The sequence below is a fragment of the Pezoporus occidentalis genome, unplaced genomic scaffold, assembly GCF_034315485.1.
Source record: "Pezoporus occidentalis ecotype Australia unplaced genomic scaffold, CSIRO_AGI_Poc_V1 ctg8, whole genome shotgun sequence".
Taxonomy (NCBI): domain Eukaryota; kingdom Metazoa; phylum Chordata; class Aves; order Psittaciformes; family Psittacidae; genus Pezoporus; species Pezoporus occidentalis.
Window position 1 is genome coordinate 5,265,576 of NW_026916158.1, and position 14,375 is coordinate 5,279,950.

Sequence of the window (14,375 nt, forward strand, 5' to 3'; positions counted from 1 at the left end):
GCATACATTTATATAGGTATATGTGGTTTTATGCTTTAACTCTAGAATTTCAAAACTCTTAGAACTGCTTTGAATGAGAAATGAATGATGGGAAATTGGAGAGGTGGCTTTTTTCTTAGTTTATTTAATGGCCAAGACAGCATACTAACTTCTGTTTCTTTGTTTTTTTATTACTTAAAGGCTATCAGAATTCTGGCGTTTTCCGCTCAGTAATAAGATGGCTACATGAATGTGGGGTTAGAAAATAAGTCTTATTTTGAGGCAGCCTTTAAGAAAGATGCAAGAGGAATTAATATAATGTAAAAACAGATGTGTTCTTACACTGGTGATCCTAATTTGAGGTGAAATCTTAGCTTAGGCAATTCAGATCCTTCATACACATTAATAAAAGAACTGAATGATGCAACATGTTTCTTCTGCTGCCCCAATAAGGATGAAGCCAAAGATCCTCAGCTCCTTTAGGCCAGTTGTATCTAGGGCAATTAGTGACCTCTGTGTAAACTAAAGGAATAAAGCGGGGAGAGAATCTCCTCCTGCCCCCACTAGTGAGTGGAGCAGTTTGCAATTCCAGTAGATCATGGGAGCTGTTCACACAGCTGTTCTCCCTTCCCAAATCCCAGCCAGCAGACTTCATTACATTTACTTTGGCCACAGCTGCTCCTGCAATCCTGCCTCTGGACAAAAAAAAGCCTATTGAAAAATAATATGTATATGTATATATAGTTTTCTGTGCTAAATGCAAAAAATAATATGTATCTAATAAAAGTGCAGTTAGTTTATGTACTTATGTATCTGTAATGTGCATCTGGCCTTCCAAGAAGATCACACTTCTGCATTCAAGGAATTGCTCCTCAAGTGAGCCATTTGGTGAAGGAAGCAAGTTATAGTTAGTGTAACTAGCTTCATCAGGAATTTTGTAAACGCACATCAACAAAAAACAAATGGCTTCTCTCCAGGCTTGAGTAACAGCTGTTTAATCTATGATTTATATTTCTGGGCTGTTTTCTGGTTTTTGTTTTCTGAGTTTAGGCTTTTGTTGAAGTGCTCCTGCAGCTGGTAGGGTCGTAGGCAGCTTCTCTTCTATCTTGTATTCCTTAGGCAAGTAGTTCTGCAGAATTTCCACGAGAGGCAAGTCTCTGAGCACAGGACTTCTGACACAAAAGTTCAATTTAAGTAAATTTTATGTATTTCTGAAGTTGGTTCTTTTTCACCCAGGTGTGGATCTCCTGTAGGTTTTCCAACACCTTTGTGGTGATGTGGGCATGCTGAACTGGAGATAACACTCTCATCGGCCATGGAGCTTGTCTTTCAGCTGCTATAGGTAGTCTGTAGGCTAGTCAAGGTGTTGTGGTGAAGGCAGCACTGAACTTTGAAAGTGAGGAGGGGTAGACCAGAAGGTAGTAGTCGGGAGACCTAGAGTTGTAACAGTTTGGGAATAAACCAACTTAGTGTCTTGTCCATCTGTTCTTCTGCCCAGCTGCGTTTATGCACTGTTCCTGCCAAATTTTCATTAACTACCTTTTTTTTTGATTACAGCTTGCTGGAATTTTGACTATTGTTTCCCCAAATGTTTGATTGTGTAATTAATGTCGTTTAATGGTGGAGGATTGTTTGTTGTTGAACTAAGCTGATGCGTGTATCTGGCAAATCCATTTTCTCAGTTCTGCAAACAGGGTTCTTGATTGTTTATTATTTGTATTTCATCTTGATTTTTCACTGGCACCATTACTATCTCTAACATCCTCTATTTGGTTACTTACCAACTGTCTAAACTACTGGCTTGAAACTGTCTTTTTCCTCTTAGGTCCAGTGTAATTTCAGACTTAAAGGCTGACTCTGCTGCTGCCTAGTTTCATTGTCACTCACCTTGCATTTAACAATAAATAAACAGAACATGTTATCATACATATTATCTATATTTAACTTCCTCAAATGCATGCGTAATAGTGACCTTAAATGTTTTATAGAGGTAGCCATATTCACATTAAAGATATATACGGGATTAATAATTTATGCGCTCTGAACAACAGCAATTGATGCTTGAAATTATTTTACCTTCCCCAAGAACTTGTACCATGCTCTTTTTTTTCCTGGTGGTGAAGTTGAGTTAAACAATTTCTCTTAATATGCTTTGAAAGAGAACATGTCATTTTGCTGCAATTAGTTGTGTGCTTGCTCTGTGTCTTTATTACCAAAATGAATATCCAGGTTTGATGCAGTGCAGTTGTTTCATTGTTCTTTCCCAGACTTTTGATTTATTGCTAAATTATTAAAGAGGCATGAATAATTTGGGTTTTGTTTGCAGCTCTTGAGCTAATAATAATCTAATAAGGATCATATCAGCCAAGAGATACTTAGAAGAATGCCAGGGAAGAACTTGACATCTCAGAAACTTTGCTTTGAATAGTGGTTGCTGTTTGCCAGTGGAATAGCTTAGTTTACCTTCACTGAAAGAGCACTTGCTTTCCACTGAGCTGGCTTGGGTTTGTGCTCTAATTCCTCTTTCCATTTCAGAAAGTCAGTCTCAGTGACTCTTTTCAAATTGTAGTGTTTTGAAAATATTAGATTGTACCTATAAGATATAGCTCAATGCTTTAGTGCAATATAATTGGGGAAATACTAAACGACACTGACCTCATTTCCTTTAGAACAATGAAAATTAATAGTTTCACGTTTTATTAGGCTGATATTCCAGATGTAGTGTACATTTAATTAAGTGTAGTTTCCTTTTGGTTATGGTATGTGTATCTGCTTTTTGTCGCAAATTCTTTCTAGTTTTACAGTTTTCCACATGTTTTCTTTCACCATTTATGATTTTTTCAAAGCAGAGCTATAAGGATTTAAATCACTTTAGCATGCAGCAAAACAGTTCACATTCAAACAATAAACGCCATTTTAAAAAGCCTTTAGATCTTCTGTCACTTCATAAATATAAATGTATAAAAACATTATGCAGTTGTAGTGCCCACCTGCTAATTAAATGCAGATTTCCTCAAACTTGTTTTAAAATCCGCTTATTTGTTTCAACTCTGTCTCTGTTCAGAATACATATGGCCCTTGTGAAACTAATTATGCTTATGGAGCAGCTGTTAAATTTAGTGCAACTAATTTTATCCAATATTTTACATTTTAATTGATTACCTGTGAAGAAATTAGCAAATTAACACTTATTGTGCAGTAACTGAATGGGCTTTTATGGATACTTTCAATTTTTACAAGTAGACTAAGTGTTGATGGAATAAAGACATTTCTTAGGATTTTAGATAGGAAAGTTATTGGTGAGCCTTGATTATCTGATGTGAGAATTTAGGGAGACTGAGTGATTCCAAGCATCTGTGTGTTCTGTAACTTAGACATGAGAAGCAGATTGGAAAGTAATAGCTTTTCACAGAATTTTGGTAACATATGGGCTTATCTGGATCTAAGAACTCTTTGAAGATCTTTGAACTTGACTAAATGACTTAACCTTTGGCATGGTGGGTGGGTGTTTTGTGTGCATTGATTTGGGGGAAGGGGGTGTGCATGCTGGCAGTCTACAGCTTGGTTTATTTTTTCCCCCTCCAGTAGTTTTATAACTTGAACACTTTAGGACTTGCTTTAATATGAGTAATTAGGATTGGTTTTACTTTTCAACAGTGATAAAATAGAAAAAATCTTTATTCTATTGCTTCATCTGTGGACATTTGTTCTTTTTTACCGACAAATTTTTGGGACAGATGACTTCTTGTAGCTCCATTTCATGAACTTACATCTATTTCCCATTCTGTATGTATCACAGGATATTTTAATAGTAATTCATAGTAATGTACAGGTGAATTCATTCATGCTGCAAGTGAAAACAGAGGAGCAAATTTAGTATACTTTAATTCTCAGTTTATTAAATCATCTTCCACTGTCCAGAGCCTATTTTGATTTTAATATAGGCTTTATGGAAGTTTGCATAAAGTGTCCTTAAAACTAGTATTTTAGGATTTTGGGCTTGCAGGCAAAGAAAAAAGACAACTATCCTATTAATATGGTACTGTACTGTAAATTTAAGTTCTGTGACAATAAGTGCAGCTTTTCCAAGTGCTTAAGCCAGGCTCTGTGAAGGTGCTGGTAATGGCCCAGAGGTCTGAGCTTGGCCTTTGGTCATCTTCTGCTACAGAGAGGCTCTACCCTATGCACCCAGCCTGAGTTGCACTGAATACTGAATGCATTTTAGGCAATATGAAGCATCATTTTTCTTGTTGGTGATGATCTTAATTTTTTATTTACCTCTAGCCTTAGTGTACTAGGGAAAGGTGGGAACTGCTTTCCCTGAAGTTGTCAAAGCATGATTTCTGATGTTTCATTGTTCAAATTCTGCAGTTGCCACAGAAAAGTGGATGTTAGGGATTGAGTGTTACCTCTTTAAAAGGAAGAGAAGGGGAAGAAACAGCATAGAAATTACAGAAAGCTATTTGGATTGCAAAGTCAGAGTTTTGAAGCTTAGAACACTCCAGAATCACTTTAAATAGCGTCTTAATTCTATCCTGATGTCTGCAGAATATTATCTGTTCATACAGTCACTTACTGTTAGGTGGTGGTTTTCAACAAGATCAAGCTAAGCGGGGAATTGTGGCTGCTTCTTTGAATAGTCCTCTTGTCACCTGGTTCATTGAAGCTTGTGCTTGGTGTTGCAGAATGAGTCTTGAATTGCATTAACAGGTGGGTTTAGTTAGCCTGTGATGTAATAGAGGTCGGAGTTTCCCTCAGAACTGAAGGAAATTAGGCAGGGTTTAGATACTGAGGTCTTAGAACAGTTGTAAGAGGGAGAATTTAAGTGACAGCTTGTTTAGGGAGTGCTTACCATTAAATAAAATCCCTTAAAGAACAGTAGCCTATATACAAACACAGCAGAGCCTTTTGCATTCTTTTTGAGAAACTGTGCTTTTCCTTCTTTTTATTTTTTATATGTTTTTGTATAATTTCCTTGCTTTTCTAAACACGTTTCTGGCCTCTCAGTATATTCTATTGCATAGGTTTTACTTCCTTTTTTGCTATGAATCTAATCTGTTAAACTTCATTTAAGTTTTCAAAACTTTACTGAATCAATAGTTTTATTTTTGATCTCATGTTTAAATTGCTTGTCTTCTCTTTCCTCTTCCGGATTACATCTTACACCTTTTAAAATCTAAAGAGAGTTTCTTTTCTCTGGTTATTCTTTGGGTTAGTCCCTTCCTGCCTGTCTATTGGCAAAACCCATTACCTTTTTATTTTCTAAAGTGTTTTGCAATTCCCACTTGTCTCTGTGAGACTTGCCCTACAGAGTCCCTGTACATTTCAGTGCTTGGACATTTTCATGACCTAAAGAGATATGGTTTCATGCATTCTAGAAGTGGTGCAGTATTTGCTTAGTGTATAATTGTGGCTTTTGCTTCAATTGTAGCTAATCATCATTGCCTGTACAACAACTTCATGGGAATGGAGAGCTTTAAGGGTGCACACACACTAGGAGAAATCCAGAAGATTGTGGTCTGACCTGCTTAAGATCAGCAGTTCTTACATGGTTTATTTATCACTTCCTGTTAATTCCAGTTCCATTTTAGTATTGGAGGCAGAACTTATCATGTAAGGTGAAATTGTTCTAGAGAATTATACTGCAAAGTTTGTTTTTTTTTTTTTGTCATCTTATGTCTGTTATCTTAAAGTATTTAGTCTCTGTGCTTCCTTTGTTCCATCAAAATGTGGGAAAACTTCATAATGTGTCCTAACTCATTCAAAGCTGTTCCTTACCTATTTAACAAATACATATTTTAAAATTTTCGTGCTGCTTCTTGTGTCAGAAGTCCTCAAGTTTTTTTTTCCTTTCAGATTAGCAGAAGACTTACACAGTTGAGATTCAGTTTAAATTTGTTAATAAAGCTGTGTGTTGTGGTTGTCTGGTAGGTTTTCTGCTAATTTTCCGGTACTATGACTTTTGATAGATCATGAATGAGATGTTAATACAAGATAAGCTTTTGCAAAAATATTCATTGCTGTACAGCATTGGAAACACAGTGGTTACCCCAGTTTAGAAACAGATTAACAGAGTCTAAGTTTCAGCAGCAGTCAGGAATTGAAGGGAGAATTAATGTTAGACTATTCTTTTTTCCACCAACTCAGTTTCTGTTATTCACTTCTCTTCATGACTGGGGTTAGTACGTCTTTATTTCTGGAGTTGTGTTGCTTTATCTGTGCTTTATGAATGCGGTTTATAGTAAGTGCAATGAGTTTAGGAGGCAGTTTTATTTGGAAAGGCTATAGCTCTGCAGCATTAAGGGGAAATACTGAAAAATTAAATCTCTGCAAAGAACTTTGTACAATAATGGAAAACCCAGGAAAACTCATCTTTGGATGAGGTGAGGCTATGTCTCTTTAGACCCCTCACTGGTCAGTGTGGCTAGTGTTTACCTGGTGCTATGTCAAGAGGCTGCAGTAGGATGTGCTTCTCTTGTCCCTTAGTGCTCCTGTCTTGGCCACTCTGTCCTGTACTGTGCAAATAAACCCTATGTATAGCTTAGCTACTGCAGAGCAAATGGATAGAAGAGACTCTGCAAGTTGAGTCAGGTGCAGCAGAATACACTAGATCCACTCTGCAACTCTTTTTCTGCACTGTTCTCTCTGTAGATCCCCTAAAACCCAGCACTTCCATGAGTCTGGGTTACCCTGGGGATCTGCCCAGGGAGGCATCTGGACTTCAAATCCCAACTGCCCCGAAGACCACTCTGTGTGTGCAAACTTGTTATCTGAGATAACAAGTCTGACCAAACTGAGGCTGTCTCTCCATGAAGCCTGTCCTGGATTGTCTGCGTCTGTGCTCTGGGCCGATCTACAGCCCAGATCGACTGCTCTGGTAGTTGAAGGATTGACTGAACTAATGTGTCCTGCAGCGATGGCTTCTGTGGAGTAGAACTGAACATTTTTGTAAAGATCTTCACTGTAATACCCCGTTGATAGTCATCTGCCTGTCTCACCTGCATGACTGGGACAGGGAGCACAAGGCTGTATTGCCTATTTTCTGTAATTGTATAACCCAAAGGATAAACACTGATTAGGGATCACTTATGGCTAATGAATTTTATGTATACAAAAGCTTGCAAAAGAAAGAACAGTAACAGTTTCTGTGAGGAAATGTTTATCAGTTTGTCAAATCTGTTGCAAATACATTATTACCAATTTGACGTGACAAGTCTCCATTTAATTTTTCAAAGCTATTTTTCTGTATGTAAATTATACCAACCATTTGTTCCACTTACATATATGAACAAACAGAAATCTAGGGTTTAAGCATCCAGCTAATCTGAACTGAATTTGCTGTTATTTGCACCTGTGAAAGGTAGGTATGAAATCAAGTTCAGATTTGAGCTTGAAACTAAGCTCCCTAGCAGTAAATATCTTAGATTCTTCAGTTATTTATGTTTGAATGGCTACACCCTTAACTAAGGAAAGGCCTTGCATCGTATTACTAGAGAGGTTTTTGTTGTTGTTTTTTGTTGGTGGGTTGTTTTTTTTTGGGGGGGTGGTGGGGGTGGTTTTGGGTTTTTCTTTGGTGGGGGGTGTTTTGGTGTGGTTTTTTTTTTTGGTTGGGAGGTTTTTTTTTGTTGTTTTTTTTTTTTACTGTTTCTGACTTTGTGTCTTACCTGCAGAGTTCTCAGAAATCATGCTTACCTTTGAACAGTGAATGTCTGTAGGGCAGTGGTCTGTAAATCTGTGTCTGCCTTATCATGACGCTTATAAAAAAAATCTTTGTGCCAACCAAATATCCAGAATATCTAATATCCAGAATATTCTTTAGGTCAAAACTTTCTATACCTGAGGACTAGAGAATGAATGGATGGGTTTTAATTTGTGATGACATAATAAAATCCATTTTGAGAGAGAATATGTTCTATAGTGCATAATTCGGCACTTAAGTGGTAATTTTATCTATTGTATTAGTGCTGATAGTCTGACCAATAATAGGAAAGATCATGTGTCACTGATGCTGTCTGCTGAATGAAGTGTAAAATTGAGGTTCTGACCCCTAGCACTAGTCCGAAAAGCTAAATGGCAAGAATAGGTATGTTAACCCCTGGACAAATTCCAGGCTCAATAACACCAGTCTTCATAAATGTAATTTATAGCTTCATCTGGATGTAGTATTTTCTTTTGCCTATTCTGTTGTCGAGTTTTATTAAACAGTTGTTGCTTTTTAAATTGAGTGATCTCCTGTACATGATTTTGCTCTTACAGACCTTTGTAGTTTTGCACTCCTGAGGTGCTAAATACATTTTTTTGTACTGTTTTCAAAAAATGTTCTTCCTGCCCTCCCCTTTCTCAGTACTGAATGAAACTTTTCAGTGAGGTGCCATCAGAACTTTGGTGAAGATGTAGGCTGTAACAGAAACTAATGTAAACTTGAACTGCTGTTTTCCTAAATACTTCTGATCTATAGCTACTTATGTATCATAGAAAAGATGTATTGATCCATGATAAATTATGAATTAAAATTTAGAAAACCATCTAAAGGAAATTAAGGAATAATTAAAAGAGTTTTTTGAATGCATGTAGAAACAGTAATATTGTAATACTTGACCTTTTTTTCATTCAAATTGTCAGTAACAACATACCGTTATTACAGAGAAATGGATAACTTGATGGACAACCGAGTATCCTATAGCTGTGTAGGAACTTATAAACAAGAACCCCGAATAGACGCACAAATCCTTGTACCTGCATGCAGATTCTTGAATTACTTGGCCTATTTATAGGTTTTCTGCAAAGTGTGTTTCAAATCTGAATTTGATATTAATGTGTGTGCAAGTGTCAGCTCTGCTAGTTAAATATAGGGGTTTGGATATTTCTGGGTTTTGTTTTTTGTTTTTGTTTGTTTGTTTTTTATTTTTGTTGGAACATCGTGATAAGTAGTGATGTATTTAATGTGTAAATGCAAGCACTTAGTAACATCTGTAAATTCTTTGATTATTTTCCAAACTAAATTCCTCAGAACTTAAGAATTTAAAGGTTAATGTTCAAGAAAAAAATTTCTTCTTTTCCTTCTCCAATAGCTCCAAAGATTACTTTGGTAATACCAAATTACTTTGTTAATGGGTGAATACTACATAGTGTGGTCTAATTTGTTTTGCATTCTTCCTTCAGAGTAGAAGCAATGCTTTCTCTTTCTCTTTTCTTTTGATAAATTGGCAGGTTTTTGTTAAAAGTATTAAATTACTAAATGATTTGAAAATGTGTTTAAAAAGTTGGACTATATTACAAATCTAACATACAGTGACAGTGAAAAATGTATGACTGCTAAATTTTAATACTATGGATTTTGTGTAGATCACGATCAAGACCTCGCCAACGTTCTTATAGTCGAAGTAGTGAAAGATCCAGTCATAGGAGAACTCATAGCGGGTCTCGTGAAAGAGAGCGGCGTAAAGGCAGAGAGAAAGAAAAAATAAAAGAGAAGGGCAGAGGAAAAGAAAAAGAGATATGTGGCGCAAAGCATGGGTAAGTGAAATGACAAACAATGTAACTATAATAAAAACAGGGAATCAATTTGCTTTATAGAACATGATATATAAACTAGTGGAAATTACTTAAAATCTTTAAATAGTGTGATTCTTAGTACTTTAAAATTCTGGAACGTAAGAACATTTTAAACTAAATGATAGTATAATTTACAATTCTTTTTTTCCCTTCATTTCAGGTATGCTAAATAGCTTTCATCAGCTGATTAATATAACTATTTTTACAATACTTAATAACCAAATTTAAGGAAAAAAAATGTGGAGTATTAGGAAGTATGAAGACTATTTCCTACGAAAAGGTGGATTTTGCTGTTCACACTCCCATTGTCAGAAGTTTCTGTTGGGCTTACTTTGTGGCCCAAAGTGCAGTTTAGTAGAAGCATTTGCTATGGGTGAATGATGGGCTGCCTTTCAAAACCTGTGTCAACCTAGTTTCTGCTTGAAATTACTTGGATTGTTGATCTTGTTTTTACAGATTTTAGAAAAAGCAATTTATGTAATTACCTCTGTTATATGCATCTTGACCTTCTGCAGCCTTTACTCTGATGTTTTTTTTGCCTGTTTGTGATTGGTATGAAAAATGAAGACACTGGAGTGTCACTTCATGAACTTCCCTCTGATGCATTCCCACTGAAACTCGTAGGTGGGAATTTCTAGAGTAGCATCCTCCACCCATGTTCATGGAGGTACCTTAACAATTGTTATTGTCTAACCCTTGTTTTATGGCTTGACAATATTAGTTATTCAGTCTCTCAGATATTGTGATATCTACCTGTTATAGATATATAGATATCTACCTCTCCATGATTGTAGCGTTGTTTATGTAAATAGTCAAGATTAGCTATTTGCATGGTTTTTTTTTCTTATTTGCGGTACATTACTTAGACTTCTGAGTGGCGTCTTCCACTCATTTTCATAGAACTGTGGAATGGTTTGGGTTGGGACCTTAAAGGTTGTCTAGTTCCAAGCCCCCTGCTAGAGGAAGGGATACCTTCCACTAGACCAGGTTGCTCCAAGCCCTCCCTGTTCAACCTGGCATTGAACACTGCCAGGAGTGGGGCAGCCACAACTTTCCTGTGCCAGTGCCTCACCACTCTCACAGTGCATAGTTTTTCCTAATATTTAATCTAAATTTACCTTCTTTCAGTTTAAAGCCATTTCCCTTAGTTTAAAGCCATTTCCCTTAGTTTAAAGCCATTTCCCTTAGTTTAAAGCCATATCCCCTTTTTGGGGGATACTTCCCTCATTTTACTAAACCATGTGAGGCATTTGTCTCCACTTGTTGTGGATTTTTTCAGCAGTCAGTAGTATTCAGTGTGAGCAGAACACCTGAGATGGCTGTAGTACAGCTGATTAGTACAAGCAAGATGCATTTAACCCATTTCCCTGCAGTTCAAATAGTGATGGACTTGGCAGTGTTAGGTTTATGGTTGGACTTGATCTTAAAGGTCTTTTCCAACCTAAATGATTCCACAGTTCTGTGTTTTGTTACTTCAGAAAACTTGAGGAGAAGCCTGAATGTTCCAGCCAAAATTGCTTTTCTATACTGAAGTAGAAAAGCAGGGAAAGGATCCTGAGCACCCAGTGTGGGGTGTGGGAGAGGTTTTCTGGAATTTTTGTAGAAGCACATCTTAAATCACATTGGAGTATGTAGCAGTGCTCTATTAGCATATTGACTGACCTACTGTTCTTTTAGAACAAGGATCGATATGAGATAGCTGTAGAAAGAGCAGAGAAGTGCCCAGAATTTTTTACTTTTTGGAAGCAAGCAATTTATCTTTAATTCTGGTACCTTACAAAACTACTTATGCTAAATTTGAAAACAAAATGCCTTGTTTGGGTCATTTCCAAGGTAATTAGGACAAAGAGTACAAATGGATAGTAGAAACATTTTATGACATCAGCGCATTTTCCTCTGAGCCCAGGTACTGATGGCTAGGCTTTGTACAGGGATTTCTTCAATCATTATTAGACTACAAAATTAAATGTACCTAGGATGGTGCTAATATAATCTGTGCTTCATAAACTTTTTTGAGGGGGGACAGTGTGTTTTTTCAGTTTAATCAAATAGTGATCAAAGTTGTATCTGTGCAGAGAATATGGATCTGAGAAACTTTTCCCGTTTACAGTTTGTCATTCTGAAGACTGAGACTGTATCAGCATCGTTTGTTAAGAGGCTTTGCGAAACAACATACTTGAATGCACAGGGAAGACAGAGATCTTTGATGCAGTTGCTGTTTGCAATTACTGCACAATTTCTCTATGGAGTATTCTGTTATAGACCCCAGTGAGAGTGAATTGGGAACCTGCAGTTTTCCTTACATGCATGTAGGAGCAAAAAGAGTTAGTGTAATTTCTCTTTGCCTTGTGTGTGCTTCAGGAAAATGAGGCTGAGTAGGGTGTCTTACCGTTGTGTTTTTGTATGAGGCTTCCTCAAGCCTCCCAAGCTCTCAGCTTTCTTCTTCTGTGTCATTTATTTATGTATATATTTTCTTTTGAGGTGAGAAGTACGGGAAAGAAAAGATCTCCTTGGCCAAGGAAGCTCACTGTCCTTAAGTTATAAATGTGTAGGAAGTGAAATGGTACAACACACTGTTTGAACCTTTTGGGTGTGTAAATACATTGGCTTCTGGCATGTTTTTATTTGTTTTCTGCAGCAGCAGGGAGATTCAGTGTTTGTTCAGTCCTGACGCTCATTTCTGAGGAAAGCACCAAGTCAGAATTTTTTTGTTCTCTAGTAAGTGTAGGGCATTTTATAGTTGTCTGTGGTCAGCAGAGGGTACTAAGTTGGTTTCCTGACAGTTTTTGAGGGTATATGTTATAATTTAGGAATTTTGTCTTGTAGTGGTGTCAGATGTCCTTTTGGGGGTATGGTTAGAATTAATAACTCTTATTATAGCTTGCCTCTGCAGCTGAGCGTCCTAGCACATTCTGCAGCTGATGCCGGTTTACTGCCTTGGCTGGAACTTCACTGCTCATCCAATTGACTTAATGCTGGTGTAGACCAGGAAGCTCTATTTGCTCTGTCAGCTGTCTTCATCAGAGAGACAGTAAACAGATAGGTGATGCATCCTCAAAATATGTTGTGGCTTGTTTTGGGGGGCTTTTTGTTGTTGTTTTGTTTTGGGTTGTTTATGCATTTGGGGGGCAGTGTTTTGGGGTGTTTTTTTTGTTTTTGTTTTGTTTTTTTTTTTAAGTTGGATCCAGTTTGGACAGGAAAAGACTAAGTATTTTCTTTTTCTTCCTGGCATATTCTGCTCTAACACAATGATGGTTCTGTTTTTATAACTTGTCGCTCACTTTTTTTTTCTCTGAAGTGAAGAAACTAAATGGACACAAAAAATGATTGTCAGATGTGCATTTGGATGTGAAATGTGAAATATTGAGAGGAACCTGTTGTAGATGACTCCCCAGGTGAATGAATTTCTAGAGCTAGTCCCTAGATCAGCACTGAAAGTAACATTGTTCTGCAGAGCCTTTCTAGAAACCCCAGCAGCAGGGATCCTTAGAGTTAAAAATAGTTCTCTGACCTCTGTATTTGGAGTAGATCCTTGCAGGTACACATCAAAGGCCAGATCTATTTTTCAGTTTAAATTCATGTATATTTGCAATGTATCTATTGAAAATACCTGCTTCAAAGCTGTAATGAAGATCATCTTAAAGTCGGATTGTGAGAAGATAGACTGAAAGTTATCAGGTGCTGGTTGACTTTATAGTTTAACTTTGCATGACAGAAGCTATTTTGGTTTGTCAGCACTGCAGGTTATCTGATACAAGTAGTTGTATATTTGGGACTTGACTGTTCCTTTGAAGTGGAGAATCAAAATGCAATTTTTTGCAATAATTAAGGAGCAAATTATATTTGTTTGTGGCTTATATAAGCTCTAATGATGATTTTCTTTTCTGTGGTTGGTTTCTGTATTTTCTTTATGTGGTTGGCTTCTAGGTGTGAGGGTCTCTTGGTTTTGTTCTTGTTTTTTTTTTTAATCAGGGAAAATTTTAGGTTCTCTCAAAGATCTTGTCTTCACAGTAAATGTCTCAATATTTGACGAGTAAAAACCTCTGCCACAGTAATCCAGTTGTTGTCCTTTAGTGTTCTCTGTTTCAATGAAGATTCTTTAAGACTGAGCACTGAACTTGAAGGTTCGAGGTATCAGCTGTTTGTGGAGACAGGCTGTATTACAGTCGTAGAAAACCAGCTGAGCAATTCTGTTCTTGGAATCCGAGATGTTTTAAGGGATGTACTATTTGTTCAGCCATTATGAAGGGAGATTGTGGTAACAGCTGGTTTGAATTTGGGTTGGTAATCTCATTTACAGCATCTGACAATACTTGGTGAAAAAACTTGGCATTAAGAGCAGTCTGTCAAGCTTTGACGTAGTATTGTACTTGCTTAAAAGGTAAAGCAATGCGAGCTCTGAAAGCATTCCAACAGTACACCCTAAATGCTTATAAACAAGCAAACAAAAAAAATCTGTCTTTCAGATTGTCAGGATTATTTCATCTCCAGTGAAAACTCTTTGCAAAACAAGGCTTATGTGAAGCAGATAACAAGAAATGTTTTTAATTAGTTTGCATTCAACTACTCAGTGCTACCTATGTTCCTTCCACTTTGCAAGTAATCTGAGCTATCCAGTTTGCTGCTTTGGTCTTCTAATCTCATAGCAGTTGTTTGAATTGCGTTCCCCCCTTTTTTTGTTGTTTTGTATTTCTGTTGCTGTGCATAGGAGAACGAGCTTTATTGCCTGGAAGGATATGAAAAAAAAGAAGGAATCAATAAATGGTATGGCTGTTTCTGAATACGTGTTGCCAGCGTTTCCAAAATAAAACCACTTGGCCTTGCAGCCTTTTCTGTTTATT

General features: G+C 36.9%; 1 protein-coding gene across 4 annotated transcripts in view; it reads left to right on the plus strand.

Annotated features, from left to right (window-relative positions):
* Positions 1 to 14,375, plus strand: part of RSRC1 (arginine and serine rich coiled-coil 1) — a 169,314-nt gene that overhangs the window by 25,225 nt on the left and 129,714 nt on the right. For 3 of the 4 annotated variants that reach the window (XM_062603456.1, XM_062603458.1, XM_062603459.1), the window contains exon 4: positions 9,325 to 9,495. The exons of the other annotated variant lie outside the window; for it this stretch is intronic. In XM_062603456.1, coding sequence (XP_062459440.1) covers positions 9,325 to 9,495 — 171 coding nt within the window. The remainder of the gene's footprint in view (positions 1 to 9,324; positions 9,496 to 14,375) is intronic. 4 annotated transcript variants of the gene reach the window in all.